An 18,740-nucleotide genomic window follows, 5' to 3' on the forward strand; every position below is an offset into this window, starting at 1 on the left:
ATATAGTTCTTACACACACACTGGACATTCTGGACATTGTTTCACTTCATCACTTAAATCACTTTAAGCATATTTGCACTGCACAAGACATAATGTGGATTGCACAACACTGGTCACTATGTTCTTCATTTCCAGTTAATACTTGTACAGCTGCTGTTATTGTGTATATATATATTTATTTATTTATTTATTTATTTATATTTCTTCATACATTCTTATATAGTTCTATACTGTGTATTGTGTATTTTGTTGTACAGTTATTTTATTTTCAACTTTAATTTATATATTTTATCTTATTCTTTCCCAGTTAACTTTACCCTTCATTCTAAATTGTGTTGTACAGTTATTTCATTTTTAACCTTAATTTATATTTCATTCCTTCCTAGTTAAATTTACCCTTTTTAATTTTTCATATTTATTTTCTATCTTATTCATAGCCTTTTTTTTTCTTTCTTTTTTTTTAGGTCACGAGCAGTTGTCTAAGCATTTCACTGCATATCGTACTGTGTATGACTGTGTACGTGACAAATAAAATTTGAATTTTAATTTGATTTGAAGCAGAGATGGGATTCTGAGACTGCCCAAGTTGAAGCCTTCCACCACTCGGCTACACCTAGAAATTCTGTCCATAAACTTTATGAACAGAATTGATGACAAAGGGCAGCCCTGGGGGAGTCTGACACCCACCAGGAATGAGTCTCACTTCCCTCAGTATTGGTGCCCCTCAAGGATGTGTCCTCTCACCACTACTGTTCTCCCTCTACACTAACGACTGCACCTCCAAGAACTCGGCTGTCAAACTCCTAAAGTTTGCAGATGACACCACTGTCATTGGCCTCATTCAAGATGGTGATGAGTCTGCATACCGGCAGGAAGTTGAGCGGCTGGTACTCTGGTGCAGTCAGCACAATCTGGAGCTGAACACTCTTAAGACTGTAGAGATGACAGTGGACTTCAGGAGACATCCCTCAACTCTGCTCCCCCTCACCATATCAGACAGCCCTGTGTCAACTGTGAAGACCTTCAAGTTCCTGGGTACAACCATCTCCCAGGACCTGAAGTGAGAGACCAACATCAACTCCATCCTCAAAAAGACCCAGCAGAGGATGTACTTCCTGAGACAACTGGGGAAGTACAGTCTTCCACAGGAGCTGCTGATCCAGTTCTACACTGTGGTCATTGAGTCTGTCCTGTGCTCCTCCATCACAGTCTGGTATGGAGCAGCCACTAAACAAGACAGGAGCAGACTGCAGCACACTGTACGGGCAGCAGAAAGGATCATCGGCACCCCCCTGCCCTCCATCCAGGATCTGTACCTCTCAAGAACCAGGAAACGGGCAGGGAAAATCATCACAGACCCCTCACACCCTGGACACAGACTTTTTGATCTGCTGCCCTCTGGCAGACGGTACAGAAGCCTGCAGACCAGGACCACCTGACACAGGAACAGTTTCTTTCCCCTCGTCATCTCCCTTCTTAACAGTTGACCTGTCACACTGCTCCCACTGCCAGACTGCAGCTGCACCTTATGTACATTTTGTAGTATTCATTACTTCTTTTTTTTTTTTGTAATGTAGTATTCATTCCACCTCATTCATTTCTGTATTTTATGTATATAAGTTTAGATTCGTTATTTATAGTTGGTTTACACAGCTTTGTGTATGTATGTGTAATGTGTGTATATATAGACGTGTGTGTGTGTGTGTGTGTCTGATTTACATTACTGTGCTTGAGAGCCACCATCTACCGGAACCAAATTCCCTGTATGTGTCTGCACATATACTTGGCCAATAAACACGATTCTGATTCTGATTATTGCCAGCTAAGCAGACCAAGCTCTTCCAATGGTTCTATAAGGATCAAATGGCTCCTAGCAATGGGACAGACACCCCATACTCCTGTGCCTCCCACAGAACATTTCTAGGGACACTGTCAAATGCCTTCTCCAAGTCCACAAAACACATGTAGACTCGCAAACTCCCATGCACCCTCAAGTACCCCCCAAGAGGGTAAAGAACTGGTTCAGTGTTCCACGATTGGGACGAAAACTGCATTGTTCCTCCTGTACCTCATGTTCGACTAACAGATGGACTCTCCTTTCCTGCACCCTGGCGTAGACTTTCCCGGGTAGGCTGACGAGTGTGTTCCCCCTATAGTAGGAGCACACGCTCTGGTCCCTCTTCTTAAAGATGGGAACCACCAACCCACATCCACCCCGAGGCCCTGCCAACAAGGAGTTTAACTGCCTTAGTGACTTCACCCCTAGTGATGGACGAGTCATCCCCCTTGCCCCCCATGGAAATATCATGTTTAGTTTATTTTAAGGTTACATTTACTATAATGTTTAACCTTTATAATTGTGATAATTCCTAGAATTCTCTGACCCATCCTCACTGCTTGTCCACATCTAATTAGAATTAATTAGAAGACCCACGCACCAAAAGAGGGTAAAAGGGCAAAACCTGTGACCTAAGATTAGAAAAAAGAAATAATGCATTTAGTTCTGCTTTTGCCTCCTGACTTTCCCCGTAGTTACTTAATGTAGTATTGATCTGTCTTTTAAGTCTCATTATTATATTTCCCCTAAAACTATTTATTTAGTCTTTCTTTGTATTGTTTACCCTGTTAAACTGTGGAACTTCATTTTGTTTTCATTTCAATGGCTTCATCAACCCTAAATGATTTATTCATTCTTCCTTTCCCACTAATTTCAAGGGAGCTCTCAACATTTCTTTACGGGGATTAACTTCCTTAGCTTGCAGTTTTGCACTGAGCTCTAAAAGATTGATACTGAAAGCAACGGAGGAGCAAATCAAGCTAAGTGCTGTGAATTGTGCCTGACTAGAATTTAAATAGATGTCTGTAGTCAAACAGTTGTGAGTTTATGCCTCCCCCCCAGTTTGCTGTCATGAGTGCTGTAAGTGTGTGTGAGTGAGTGTGTATATGACCTCAGCTTTTAGAGCCATGCTGTTATCACTTCATGGAGGTGTGGGTGTGTTTTAGGGCCAAACGTAAGTGATAGTAGAATAGGTGTGTTAATGTAGCTGTGTAGGTTTCCCAATGTTTGTACGTGTGTGTGTAGAAGTAAGGTTGGTGGGATCAAGTGGAGTTTGAATGCCGTGTGTGTGTGTGTGTGTGTGTGTGTGTGTGTGTGTGTGTGTGTCTTTTTGCATATTGGTATGACACTCTTAAATCCCTTTTCTGCATAAGTGATTGTAAGCATTTGCATTCTTACTTCTCTTTACTGTAACAGTAGACTCAAAAAAGTAGACTCTAAAGCTCTTCACTTATTTACAGGTAACTGTTATAATGTACCCATTTGATCCAGTATCAGTGAAAAAGTTTCTTATTTTAATGAGTCACTATTTTATTCTAATCGTACTGCGCTCTTACTTTTTATGTTGGTAGTCAAGTTTAGGAATTAGACCCATTGAACATATGCTAAATTGCCCATTTCATCTCAATAAATGCCATGAGCAGGCTTGCATTTGTGAGATTTGATCATTTACACTATTGATATGCTTCAATTCTAGTAAGCCATGAAGTTGATGATGCAATTTGCAATTAAGTTTATATACAGATCAGTGATAAATTAAAAGGAAAAAAACTAAATTAAATGAATTGTTTTAGCAAGCTGTTGGGCCACCATATGCACATTAAAGACTTTTTAATACACCTTAGTATCGATTCCCTGCCTCTGGAACACCACCGGAGAGAGCAACACATTCCTTATTTGGCATTTTGATGATTGCAGTGGAGAGCAATGTCGCTCGAAACTCTCAGTCAAGATCTGGTAAATGCAAAGGCACATAGCACATGATTGTACCCTCAAAATGGGGACATTGCCATCCTGGAAGAAAACACTCCCGTCAGGACTGAAATATGTCTTCCTAGGATAAAGCTGATCACTTTAAAACAACTTTGTGTTGATTTGCCATGACCTTTTCCTCTAAGGAGAAATGTGGAGCCTTACCATTTGAGCAAAATGCTCAGTAAAGCATAACGGAGCCACGTCATGTCTTCAGTATAGGGTTCCTGAACCCTGGAGATTTTTCCTTTTAATTTGATAACTGATCTGTATTATTTGGGATTCTCAGTTTTACTTCATATTCATTAAAATAAGCTTTATAATGTGTAAATGTGTAGTTCTTTCCTTTGTTAAAAAAAAATCAGATTGTGCTTGGTTCACATGAAATTTTCAGCTCAAGAAAGATAGCGATAGCGCAGTCATCATCTTTATAGTGTAATGTTCAGCTGGTTTTTGCATGACCCTGATGTCTTTTCGTCCTGTCTTTCCGAAGCCTCATTCTCCTCGTGTTTGTTCTTTCTCTGGCAGGCGCAAGTACAAGAAGACATCCCAGAGGTAAGACTTGCTGCTGGGACTGGACCTCCTCCTTTAGCCCTGTGCCTACCCATCTCCCCTTCATATTTTACCCCCTCCACTTTCTGCCTGTCTTCTTTTCATTTCCTGCCATCTGCATCACCGGACCTTAGGAAATAACTTTTTATTAATATTATTATTATTAATTATTCATTGTTGCTTTCAGTGCAAAATCACTTTTGCAGTATTGTTATGAATGTGTAATTTAAATAAAGGTTGTTGTTGTTATTATTATTATTATTATTATGATTAGTATCTTATTACTATTGTTATTGTTATCCCCCTGTTCACCACCTTAAATCCCGAGAGCCACATATAGTACCTAAACAAGTAAAGCACACCTTGCCACACTTGCGGGCATTCACAGATACTCTTGCTTTCACTCTCTCTTTCCCTCTTGGGTTGATTCAAGTGTCGACTGAGTACAATGGATAGAAATCAGGGCGACACAGTTTACCATAGAACACGCACACAACTTGAAAGCCTGACAGATAACTCAATGTTATCTTCATTTTTATTAAACTTTCATTTGTTTTCTTCTGTTGGAGATGCTCAGGGGAAATCAGGCTCTGCATTAAGTGAGACATGAATGCATTTATTTACAAGAGTAAAAGCGGGGATTAATTAATGTTGCTAGATAAATGGGTAATGTAGGTTTAAGTGTCATTTATTACAGATGTTACTGCATTGAACATTAAATGGGTGTCATGCGTTTTTTTTTCAGTTATGTATCTGGTTATTTTTTTCTTGGTGCAACAGACATGTTTTATTGCTTGGTGACCCAAAAGGTTTAAAACTAAAAGGCTTTATACATACCTTCAAAAATGTGCTTTGTAATCCAAAGTGCCACATAGTGAAACGGTAGTCTTTTGTGGTGAATGAAATTTGTACCTGATGTATTGTTTGAGACAATCTTCCTACATTCTTTATAAAAGAGTAATGTCTTTTCTCAAAATAAACAATATACCTTGTTGAGTGAAAAAATAATTTTATTGAAGTTTTACACAAGAAATTATTTTTTTCAGCATCTACAGTATATGTGTCAAAAATCAGCATTATCACTAAGATTTGTGCTCTCTTAAAATTTGTGCTCTAATATTAATTCACACTCACCGGCCTCTCTTCGTATACCTCTTAGTTATAACTCGCTAGCACCAGGTTGGACTCCATTTGGCTTCAGAACCACCTTAATACTTCATGGCACAGACTGTGCATTCCTGTCAGCTTGAAGCACTCCGACCATTTCCCTCTCAACTTTGGCACCAACAAGTCATTTTCTCCCAGAGAACTGCCACTCACTGGATTTCTCTTTTTCAGACCATCTATGAACCCTAGAGATGGTTGTATAGGAATATCCCAGTAGATCAGCAGTTATACTCAGACCAGCCTGTCTTGCATCAGCAATCGTGTCATGTTATGTCACTAAAGTCGCCTTTCTTCCTCATTCTAGTAAACTACAGCAGGTTGTCTAGACCATGTCTATATTATTAAATGCATTGAGTTGGCAATTAGATATTAGTGCTTACAAGCAGTTGATGGCAGGTAAGTGTACATGTTATGTATATGACCTACATAACACAACAACATCATTGTCAAATATTTTCAGCTTGCTTATTTAAGTTTAAACCTTATAAAAGTCACAGATGTGGCAATTTCTCAACTGCAAATTATTGTGTCCAAAACCATGGCGTCCACATAAAAACCATGGCGTCCACATAAAAAGCAAGCTGCTTTTCACCAGCTTCTTTAAAACGGACATTTGGTTACTAGAGGAATGTTCTAGGCTCTGGTTGCATCATATGTCAGCTACTGTTATCTTTCGCTCCATTCGGTACTTGCTTATATCACTTGCTTCACTTGCTTGTTTTTTGTTTTGACTGTCATCACTACGGTGGCATTTCATAGAGTCTCCGGTGGCTAAATAGCTGCTAGTCTCTCCCTGTGTGTATGCCGGTATAGACAAAAGTATCTAACTCTCCTGCTTTTCAGGCTCAGCTCATTCGTTTTTTTTATTGAAAAATAGAAAAAACAAAGTTTAAAAAAAACAAACATTAAGACAATTTCAGTCATACCTCTTAAGTGTATTCTTTCATGGAATACAGTGCTTCTTTTTCCACCTACTTTTCCACCATTTGCACAAATCATGATCAGTAGTAAACAAGAAAATTGTAAACACTCCACAAAATGAAATTCCAAAACACTTTTTTTTTGCTGCAGCCTGTTTCATGGCACTTTCCTGGGAACTGATGGATTGCTGCACAGTCAGAGAAATACTGCTCATGTTATTGGCACAGTGTGTGGTCGTTTAGAGTGGTATAGCCTTAGCTGTTGGAAACTCCTTCTCTCTCCCTGCCGCAGTCTCTCTATCGTTCTCGCTCTCTTCGCTGGGTGGGTGAGTTCCTGTGTGGAGGAGCCGGGTGATTGACAGCTCCATATGTGTCTGTGTAATTACGGCCGGGCTAATTGGCAGAGAGGAACACTGGGAAATTGTTATTACTGACACACCAGGACAACCCCTTACACACACAGATGGAAGCAGAGACTGCCCTCCTCACAGAGGGAGGCATGGAGTGACGAGGGAGAGGAGTGTTTGTGTGAATGTGCACATAGAAAGGAGGTTAAGAGGGATGAAAGTAAAGCTGTAAAAAGAATAGAAGATAGTCTGTGTAGGCCTGTGATTGTGTGTTTTATCTGGGGTTGGTGCTGGAAATAGGGAAACAGTTTGCCTACTTCTGTATAGGTTATCATTTTTGATCACATGATCTCTATTGTGTTCTGCTCTTCTCTTTCAACAGTTGGCAGGTTGGTAAGCCCCGCCTCCCACTTAGTTACTGTTGCTGTGGTTGTCAAGCTTTCCATTCATAGCACAGCACATCTGCAATTTACAAAGATGGCAATGGCAGGTTTCATTTTGCAATTTTTGGAGCAATAATCCAAATTTAAATCCAAAGTTGTTTAAGACTAAAACAAGCTAACTGTTGCTGTTTTATTAATAATAAAGAAGGCTTTTATTAAGAGTACATATAAAAGCTAGAATAACAAAAACAGCTTTTTCGTGTTATGTGTTTTTCACTTAGCCTCAGCAGTTAGCTGGCCTTGCAATGATGATTACAATAAATACAGTTAATAGACTACAACATTTTTTGTTGTTATTGTCATTGTATGCTTAGTTTATAAAGACAGAGGTAAGATTTATGCTTCATTGCAAACCTTACAACACTCTTAATCCATTATCTGGTCAGAAACCTTATTTGATTTCATTCAGCTTGGCTTCCTCCGGCTCACTGTGATGTTGTCAAACCACATGGATTTCTCTCAGCCAATCAGTGAAGATCAGATTATGTCACAGATAGTGACATCATGGCATCTAACCCCCTAAGCCCCAACCTCAACCCTAACCCTGTTAACTTGTAATGCTTAGAAATGTATTAGACTACGTGGCATAAAAACAAGAAAAGGTTTTAGAAATCTGTCTTTTAGAAACTTGTATACAATTATGTATAAGGCAAATAACACTGATTTCATGTTTTTATTGCCATGTTTGGGCTGGCACGCTGGATGTTTTTGAGAAATTAAAATCAAAATGAAATCAAAAAATGAATCAAAAATTTATAATAAGCATTACTTTAAAAAAGAAAAAACTTTTTGTAAAACAGTAAGTTTAAAAATGTATGGATAACAGAAATAATTATATTTTAACGTTAGGCATGTAATTTTCATTAAAGAAGTGATTGAGGGAAACTGTGGCATAAACCTTACATTGGGTGGTAGCCTTAAAAATTTATTAAGCACTGTATACATGGTAAATTAACTGCCCTCAGTTTGCAGCCTGAAACTGAAAAAAGAAGTACTGAATATTTCAGTGAGTGCCAGATACACACTAAGACCTTACAATCCTGTTACTGACCATTCACTAAATCCGCCAGTGGATGAGGTTTAGTGAATGGTTTGTTTGAAATCTGTTACTTCTTTGACTAATCCCTTTGAATGTGTCAGAAAGCAGATTGATTGGAGCCACTAGGAAGAAAAGAGCACTTTCTCTTATGTTTACCAAAAAGGCATTGATCATCTGAACGCTACCACTTACAGTGATTATTCATCAACCGCCAAAAGCTACAAGTAGAGGACTTGAGTGTCTCTTTGTATTTCATGACAAGCGCCTGAATGCTACTCTGAATTAAGCATGCTTTTACTTAAGCCTGTAAATATGCTACAGTGGTCACTGCTTGTAGTTTAGCTTTTAAGTGTTTTGCCATCTGATCCAGACAGGCCTCCAGCCTTAAATGGTCTCCAGCCTTAAATGGTCTTTGTAAGTAACCGTGTGTGTGTGCGCGTGCGCGCGCTTATACAAGGGGTTCTTTGGGTTTTTTTTTTTTCTCATTTAGCCTTCTCGTGGTTAGTGTTTTGGTCCAGATCACAGCCTTTAAAACTGTCCAAGGCCTTACATCATGTTCTCTGTGGCAAAACTTTTTCAGCACAAGCCAGCCGTTTCCTCTCTGCCATAAATATCAGGCACCCTGTCTATGTATATTTTATAAATGCCAGTTTGTGTAGGACAGATTTTCAGGGATATGTGTGTGTGTGTGTGTGTGTGTGTGTGTGTGTGTGTGTGTGTGTGTGTGTGTGTGTGTGTGTGTATATATAATTACCTATAATCCAAATTTCATTTTCTTCTCATACTGTAGTTGTGATTCACTAACTAAAAAAAGTAGCAAATCTAAACTCCACTTGATTGCATTCGCAGATCCGCATCAAATTTCTAACAAAACCATTTAATTTTCCCTTTCTTGTTGTTACTTAGAAAAAATCCTTCTAATACTATCTGATCGCTCATTGATAGCTGAAATTTAAATGCCAAGTAATAACCACATTTCTTACTACCGAACCTCAGCAGCAGTTCAAGGCCTCTCTGTCTACATAAACTCAAAGTTTTTGAACAGACAATACAGATTACAGGCAACAATATGACTGACAGAAAATAAAAATGAATAATATTAAGGAAAAAACTGGGACATGTCTTTAGGAAAATTCAGGAGAATTTTGGAGGCCTTATACAGTTTTAAACTATGACTGTATTTTTTTAAATCAGTATACACTTGACATGTTGAAGATTCACTGCACTAAGATTTGTTATCAGTCTTCATTCTGTATATCTATTTGTACAACAATATTAATCCACCTGCCTGACTTTTCTTTTAATATGGTCTCATCAGAACATGGATACTGGACCTCCTGGGGTATTTGTTGTTGGCGCTGGGATGCTGGCATTAGATCATTTGGGTCCTAAAGGGTTGCAGGGTGGGACTCGGTAGATTGTGCCATTTCTGGAACATTGTCCCAATGCTGATTTGGACTGGGATCAGAGAAGCTCAAGAGGCAAGTCAATATTGGGCTCTTTGTCCTGTTTTGAAGCATAACTCAACAGTTTTTGGCACATTTTCCTCCTGGCAGAGGCAGCTGATCATGAAAAGTGCCTTTGCCGCTGGGACAGGGTGTATTTTCTACAATGTTTAGGGGGGTCATACGTGTCTAATATCTACATGACAACATGACACAAGGTTTCCCATGGCATTGTGACACTGCGTTGTAACAAGTGATCAATGTTATTTGCTTCACCTTTCAGGGGTTTTAATTGGTGACGCTGATTTGTGTCATTATGTAGTAACTCATAGAAATAAAAATACAAATAAAATGAATGGTGAATTAAAAAAAGACAGCTCATTAACAGAAGAAAAAAGGCAAGGAGCAATAGAGAGGTGGACAGATATAGTCAGGCTGAGAGTCACAGGGGAAAATTGAACTCTTTGCTGAATGTCAGTAATCACGGAGCAAATCCTGGGATTGGCATTTCAAGAACAGCGGTCTAAGGCCATTTGTCAGTCACCGCAGCTATTGGCCTGTCTATTGAAGATGATTCATTTGGAGCAACATTGGTGTATTGTTATCTTGTTATTGGTTTTTTTATGAGTGGATTCATCGGCCACTGGAACAAATATAATCATGTCTTTTAAAACAACCCGATTGTCTTTTGAGCAGTAAGGAGCTGGGGCAATTAGAACGGCAATAAAGATGATGATGTGCTGAGATAATAGATGAAAAACAGAGATGATGCCATTAATCACCTAAAAATTAGAAACACAAATGTCACTTCAGGCTCACTTGTGACAACAGCCTCATTTTAAACATTAATTATTATTATGAATTACACATTTTGAGAATGATTGCTTAGAACACGTGAACAATTTTTTACATTATCCCAAAAGTAGCAGAAGTAGTGTAAAACATATGTTTTTTTTAAGGACAATTTTGTAGCTCAGTTTTTTGCTTGTGTGCTTTCCAGCTCAGATGTATTGATATTTATGCTTGCTTTTCCTTTTGTTCTTCCTTTCTCTATCTTTCCCTATCTAGAGGGGTAATTACCTGTCTCAAATGAATTTAAAAGCTTAGCCTATTTGCATTCTTCTTATCCAGTCTTCTTCTTCCCCCCTTTCCTTTCCACTCTGCCTCTCATCAGGTGATCTTTCCTTTTCATGCGTTACTGTTTCCTGATTCACTCCACGTCGCATTTTCTTAAAAAAAAAATGCTGGTACTGTAGTAAAATGCATTTTTTTACAAATTTATTTTACTTCTGTACATTAATATTCATAAATGCATACAACATGTGGCATTTTCAGCACCATGAACAACATCAGTAAAAGAGAATTAAAGCCACGTTTTTATGTTGTGTTTGTACTCCTCATGCAGCAAAGACAGTTTTGACTCTTTGCGGCTTGAACACTGGAAGTCCTTTAGTGTTTACCACTGAGAAGTTGGGCTCTTTGGTTGAGGCTTGTTCTGGGGATACTGCTATCTGCAGAGATTACAGGCAAAATCAATGCTTTGGCTTTTTTTTTGTCCTTTTCTGTGAGGCAGCTGTGATTGGAGTTGCAGTGATTTTGTTCTCTGTGGGAATGCTGTTGCTACTGTGGAGTGCCATTGTGCCAAAGCTCAGGTGTGGAACGTGTGGGGACAATGCAATATTCAGATGGATGCAGTGTCAAAGTGACATCCGCATGAATGCCAGGACCCCGGGTTTCACACTTTTACCTGTCATTGGTTTCATGGACATCAGGTGTGGTAGATTTTTATTATGGAATGGTATGGAGGTTCCATTTAGACTGAATACTACCCTTCAGTATCTGCAAACAGAGCAAATCACTTTCACACTAATTGTTGTCTGTGCAATCCGGTCATCATAACAGAGAAATCGAATGTGTTACTGTAAGTGCTTCATTTTCATTTTACAGCGATATGCTTCTACCCTGATTATTTTCTTCCTCTTTGCCTACCTCAGAGAGCCATCATTAAGCTAAGTATATTGATACAGTGAAGATTAATTACAAAGCCTAAATGAAAGGCTTTCATCCTAAGTTGAATCTATAGGAGAGATGAGCACATAAACGTCACATGCTTTAATGGTGCCAATTCACCAGGCTTCCCCTTCCTACTGCCTGCAGCAGATAATATTCCAGATTTATGGTGCAGATTGTCTCCTTAACCTGGTTGTTTATAACCATCCTTCATCTAACCATTCCACCCCTGTGCCGGTCCCTACTGCCTGTTTGTCCATTTGGCATGACTTCAGGACAGAGGCAGTTAGATGAGCAGCAATGTGTAACTAGTGTCCATGAGTTTATATTGAGATAAAATATTCAGTCACACTGATTGAGAATGCTTAAAAATACACTACATGCTTTGTCTGGCATCTGTCTGAATACGTTTGTGTGTGCTGCATATATTTTCTTTCCATTCAGCTATCATCTCATTCATCTTCAGATTTCTCAGTCAGCTCTAGTGGGAGTCACAGATCTAACATATGACCTATTTAAATACTTTATCTGGCCCACAGGTTCTGTCATTACCAATGTGAAAGACAACATATTCAAAATTGTCTTAAGCAGCAATGGTGATGATTTAAGAGATTTTAAAAAACAAAAAAACAGAAAAGCAGTAACTGGGAATGGCACTATGAGGGAGTTTGAGTAATTGGTAATGATAATAACTGGTTGTTTAGCAAATCTGTGTCTCAAATGATCAAACCCAGTGATTTAATATTAATTCGTTTTTTCTCCTCTGCTTCTGTCCCCTCACCCTCAATCAGCTGCAGCAGATGGATGCTTATTTTGTTTTCCTGTTAAAAGGGAGTTTTTCCTTCCCTCTGTTGCCAAGTGCTTGCTCATAGGAGGTCATCTGATTGTTGGATTCTCTCCATTATTTTCGGGTCTTTGTCTTACAGTATAAAGTGCCTTGAAGTGACTGCTGTTGTGATTTGGTGCGATATGAGTAAAACTTGAACTGAAAGTGTGGAGTGAAGTATGGAGATCTGAATAAAACATTTTCTGGTGAAATCAGGGAATTTACTTCCCATTTACTTCCCAATTATCATAGTTTGTATTTTGTTGTACCATTCTCTATAAGCATTTAGCATATACATCTGGTAGTGAGACCCTGCCTCACCCTGTGCCTCATGGAAAGCCCAGCAGATAAATTAAAAAAATTAAGTTAAAAGCAATGAGTGAGCTGTGTCAAAACAAATATGGCATTAGCCACTGTTGGATGGTAGCCAAGGAGTTAATGGCTTGATTAGTAATGTGGTGCTTTGCAGCTTGTTGGTGCTTTGTTGTTATGTAAACAGGAAACATTGAAGGATTTCATTGCAAAATGAAACGTGTTGCTTTTCAATTGATGAAAATCTCTTGGCCGCATATGGGAAAATTAATAAACACTTGCTGTTGTTTGTATTTGCAAAAATGCACCATATTTGCTTTTCTGTTCTTTTTAATCTAAATGTGTGAGCATGTGGATAAACTGCTGTGGCGTTTTCTCTGATGCTAATCTAAGAGGGAAGCTAGAAATCACAACAGTCACGCACCCAGGAGTCTGTTTTCTGTCACGGTTTTTCAAACTTTCTTTTGGACAGGCTGGACTAAACATCCTTTCCAGAAAATAAACTTTCAGTACAGTAGTTCACTGTTGTACAGTTAAACTCATGGGGACTGAGACTGAATGTCTCAAGTTCATGGTTTGTTTAAGTGAATATGTCAATCACTGACTTGTTGTATACTTTTACAATCTAGTTTAATTTAAGCAAAAAAAAGAAAAAAAGAAAAAGCAAAAAGGCCAAACATTTGGCGTCTGTAGCTTCTCACTTGTTAAAAAGCACTTGTTATTGGTGCTAAATGTAAAACAGTAAATTAACTTCTGGGCTTTGGAATATTAATTGGACCAAATAAAATACTTAAATGGTAATGAATTCTCAGTTTTACTTTTACAACAGAAATGACTCTGTTCTTCTCTTGAACGACTAAACAAAGCATTGCAAGAGATAAGCACTTATCTCTTGCAATGCTAAAGGTTATCTAAACCAGCTATAGGCTGAATATAAACAGATATGGAATGCTTCTACATTTCAGGTCTACCTTGGCTCAGATTTAAATCTCAAGGTTAAATTGCTGTTCTGAGAACTCGAGGCTTTCAAATGGCTTGCATTCAATTAGGCTACCACTCCCAAACTATTAAATCTTTAACTTACCTCTATACAGGAATCCTAAGCAGTAGATGTGATCATTTAATAAATGTTGTTATTATAACAGGCTATAAGTGTGCATAGTTGTAAACAGATGTTAACACAAACTTTTATGTGAACAATAACCATGTGTAGAAGGTGAGGATGAGTCTACTGCTAGTTGCTACTTCATCAGCAAAGGCTCTCATCAAACTGGTTGTGTCTAACTAGCACTTCCTTCCTCAGTGCAACAATCTGAGCTAAATAAGTGGCCCCCAGGGCAGCAGCAAAGACACGAGGCTGGAGAGGAGTCTCCAGTGAGCTCAACAATCCTCTCATCACTACACTGCTGCTTGCTCCTGCTGGATATAATGAAGCGTAATTGAGTCATAAATGGCATGCTAATTTTGGTAACCATGGTGTTTGATGAAGACACTCAGTGTTTTGAGATGGCTTAAAGAGATAGTTTGATTTAGTAGAACTGCTTCGGTTTTTCTTTTTTGTGTTATGTATTTTTTGTTGGTAAGTAAACATTTCTCAAGGTAATAATTGAAAGACTGTTTTGCATTGCATTAGAGCACCTGATGATAAGGTGATAAAGGGGTCCTTAATGCTGTTCATTTGTGCTGCCATTGATCAGTTGTAATTAAAAACACACAAAGAATTGCATTAATGAATTCTACATGTAGAATGTAGAATGAGCTAAATTAATTAAAAAAAGTAAAAAAAAAAAAAAAACACTGAACAGATCTGTGTTTACATATTAAAGGAAAAGTTCACCCCAAAATCACATCTCCCTCTAGCTTGTAGTGATATTGGGGTACAGGGTCTGGATTCTCCCCAGTAGACCTTATATTTTCTCTTAAATGTTTAGTGCCTGAACTGAATTTAATTTTAGGCTACATTTTCCTTTGGGAATGAGTAAGGCACCTATATCTATAACTTTTATAACAATGATCAAAATCTTAAAAACGGTACCAACTGTCATCACAAAGAAGACTCCAGGTTTCAGCTATAAACAACATTTTCAGGATGTCTGTGAGCTTCTAGAAAAATAAGGCCAGAACCTCACCTGGAATAGTACATAAACTCATCCACAGGAAAAAACATACCAAAAGAAAAGGTGTGAATGTCCAATTACCACCACTGAGCGGAGGAAGAGGGGGCAGGTACACCACTGAGTTAATTAGCAACATCAAATGAAAAAGTTTTCCTTTTTGTCTTAAGTTAAACAATCAAAACATTTGGTACAAATGATAGAACTATGATTCCAAAAGATCCTTATGTCCATTCTACACAGTATTGGATACATTTCATGACAAACCTTTTGTTCTATTAAAAACCAGTGTGAGATTACTAGTGTGAGACAGTAATCAGTGTGTGATAACTATGTGCATTTTTCTGCTGATGGATGTAGCCTTTAGGGAAGGTGAAGTAATGGACTTAGTCAGCAACAATCCTCAGACTGTGGCATTCAAGGAATAATTGATTATCAATTGATTGTCTGATTAAAGGCCCAAAGCACAGTTTGCCAGGAAAACAGTCTCCGCACACACTCCAATCAGTCTGTAGATGACAAGTTCTGAGGTGAGCATCTGCATTCTTGGTAGAAATTTTCAATTTATTAGACAAAGTTACATTTTCCAGTCTTTACCTGTCCTGCCTTAGTAAGCGAGTGCCCACTGCAGCTTCAAATTTCTTTTCTTGGCTGACAGGAATGGAACATAATAGGATTTTCTGCTGTTGTAACAAGATTCTGAATCGTGAGATGCTTCTTTGTTCACTACAGTTATAAAGAGCAGGTAACAGGTTGCTTGTGCTTTTTCGACACATTTACCCAGTTGTTTTCTTTTTCACACCTTTCTGAACAAAATCTGGAGGCTGTTATGGTAAAAAATACTTTGAGACCACCAGTTTCAAAACAGCTTATCGCCTTCAGATATTGTCAAACATAAAAGTCAGTGACTCCTACACTCTGTCCAGTCTGATAAGTTTATTTGAAGTTTCAAGCTGATTGGGTGTTTTAGAGGTGGATAAGTCATGCTAGTTTCCTTTCTTTGATTAATATCATGATGATCATGTTGTTACATATAGACTGATCTGAGTTTTTTCAAATTTTTAATTCCTATAAAAATACATTGGTTTCAGGTGTCCTATACAGAGAACCACCCTCAGCACCAGTGTAAGAGAATACCAGGCTTAACAAATTTGCCTAAAGAGATTGTTTATGGGTTTTTAAGTGGATTGTGGGTAAAAAACAGCATTCTCAGCTTAGCGTTGTTAAATGTATTTTACAGGCATGGGTGATGAAACGTCTATATATGAACCACTCCCCAGTCCCCTACACAGGACTGAAGAGTGGTTTATTGGGAATAAAGGTTGTAGTTGTGAGGACTTTTTTGTGTACGTGTGTGTGCAAAGTGTATATGCAATGGTGCATTGCTAAACAAAGTGCACTCTGATGTCCTTGACTGCCCTGAGGTTGAAGGACACATCGTGATGACCGCACTAACCACAATGCAACGCTTTTTAGCTTTTATTGATCTTTCTGTTTGGTTGTGTGTTGTGTGTGTGGCAAGGACAAAGACAGAGACTGCTGTGCTATCATGCCTCTGGCCTATTTATTTATTTCCCTTTGTCTCCTTCTCATTGTGTTTTAGAATTAACCAAAATTATCTCGATATGGGTTTCAATATCTGTTATCAAGATATACTGTTGGAACACCTTTCATTGTCTGTATAGCTTTGGGGCAACTATAGTTAGCTATCACTGTGTCCGGATTACTGTGGTAATAATCTGATAGACTCATGCCATTATGTGCTATCTGTTATTATGTTGGAGCGCTGGCTTAGAGTCAAAGAGATAATCTAATTGTAAGCGCTATTTTCTCTACCTCGCCTGTTTCATTGCGTTAGCCTATTGGTTTGTGTGTTTGCATGTGTGTGTGTGTGTGTGTGTGTGTGTGTGTGTGTGTGTGTGTGTGTGTGTGTGTGTGTGTCTGCATATGACCCACTGTCCATAAGTGACCTATGCCATTTTTACTTTATCGATGTAACTGCCTTTACAGTAGATACAGTATAAGGTTATCACAGCTCCTCCCTTTTTATCTGTCAGAAACCTTCACATCTGCACTTCTCAGAGCCTCTTGGTCTTCTACATGAGATAACACACTGAACTCACTCATGAAAGGACAGTCAAAGTCAATTGTGATGCACCAATTTCCCTTACAAGGCCTTTCCTGGAGTAAACAAAGAGCAATCTTACTGCCTTGCATGTCCTTTTGCCAATGTTTTTATTGTTTTTTTTACCAATAGAAAAAGCTTTATTAACTTTAAAAGGTGGTTAAACAGTACATGCTATACTTCACACTCCAATCTCCAGTGTTCTGCTTATTCAGACAATAGTGTAAATGATTAAAAAGTAGTATTATGGAGCTGTTTTATTTTATTGTCAGTGTTATGCAGCCAAAATGCGGCACTGCTGCAATCTAACCAGCCATTTCTGTACAGCTTATTACAGTAATGAAGGTAGATTGCTTTGCATTTTCAGCTAAACAGGTGGGACTGAGGTTCTGGGAGGATAAAGCTCTTGCAGCACTTAGTTTAAAGAGCATTTTTATTGTTTTACTGATATATTTTCCTTATGGCTTTCACCAGGGTCATCATAAAACATATTACAGACAGCATTTTAAATGGCACATGTACAGAGTGAAAATCAATCGTTTATGTCTAATATGCACATCTATCAATGAGGCAACAGCAAAGCTGGCCGGGTATCTGATGATGTGGCTTAAAGTCAGTCCTGGTTCCTGAAAATGGGGAATACCCAACAGAAAACCTGAGTGGCACTTTATTTGGCGCTTAAACAGAGAGTCTAAATGGAGGGAGGCACAAATGAGCCACAAGGGGACATCTCAAAGCAACAAACATTTAAATAGAATAAACACACAAAAAATATTCAAGCCAGAATTTTAACATGGCCTCACTTCCCCTCACAGGAATATCTCTTAAAATAAAAGTTTTTTTTCTTGTTGTTATTAATTTAAAGCTTCAGCTTACATTAAATCACTTCTTAAATCTTGGGAATTTAGAGTTTGTTTAGAGCTAAAAAATATACAAATAAAACAAAAGTTTAAACATAGTAATATTTGAATAAATATTGCATTTTAGCTAAATACAGGAAACAACATCTGCAACTCTTATGTAAGTCTTACCCAGCCTCCCCCACCCCCATAGTGCAGCACTATCATTCAGCTCAGGAAGAAGATATTCTAATGGCGTTAATGGCAGCTGAGGTAAAATTTAAATTAATGCTCTCTCTGTTTAATCTAGCTTCATGCAAAAACATATACATAATGGATACTAAGTTGTTGTTGTATTCATCTAACCTGTGACCAGCGTGACCACTGAATGCTCTCTGTGGGATAGAGAGCATAAATCTTTATTGATAAAAGAATAAATTAAAGCTGTGCAGTGCAAAAAGCTCATTTGTAGTATTTTCGGTTGTAGTTTTTGAAGTCATATGTCAAGCAAACATCTTTCAGCTGATGGAAAAGCTAAAAAAAAAAAAACACATGGTAAATGGATAATAATGCCCTCAGCACAGACAGATAAGATACTTCACAAACAGATCTATGACCACCATAATGATAGCTTTTTCAGTCCACACCCAGTGACAGCTCGTGTTCAGGCAAACCACCTGAGACAGCTGACCTTTTCACTGAAATCCAATACCTTTTGTTGAAAGGTCTGTTGACACGGTGGACTTCAAACTCCTCCAGGAGGTGAAAATAATGAAGCACAGTATGAAACTTA

At 38.3% G+C, this 18,740-nt stretch overlaps 1 protein-coding gene across 1 annotated transcript in view; it reads left to right on the plus strand.

Moving 5' to 3' along the window:
- pde1cb (phosphodiesterase 1C, calmodulin-dependent b) overlaps positions 1 to 18,740 on the plus strand; it is a 162,502-nt gene that overhangs the window by 51,541 nt on the left and 92,221 nt on the right. Inside the window, exon 6 of the mRNA XM_085439535.1 lies at positions 4,337 to 4,363. Coding sequence (XP_085295661.1) covers positions 4,337 to 4,363 — 27 coding nt within the window. The remainder of the gene's footprint in view (positions 1 to 4,336; positions 4,364 to 18,740) is intronic.

The sequence above is a fragment of the Copadichromis virginalis genome, linkage group LG18, assembly GCF_057382275.1.
Source record: "Copadichromis virginalis isolate Kocher_CV1m ecotype Utaka linkage group LG18, C_Virginalis_male_GT1.1, whole genome shotgun sequence".
Classification (NCBI taxonomy): domain Eukaryota; kingdom Metazoa; phylum Chordata; class Actinopteri; order Cichliformes; family Cichlidae; genus Copadichromis; species Copadichromis virginalis.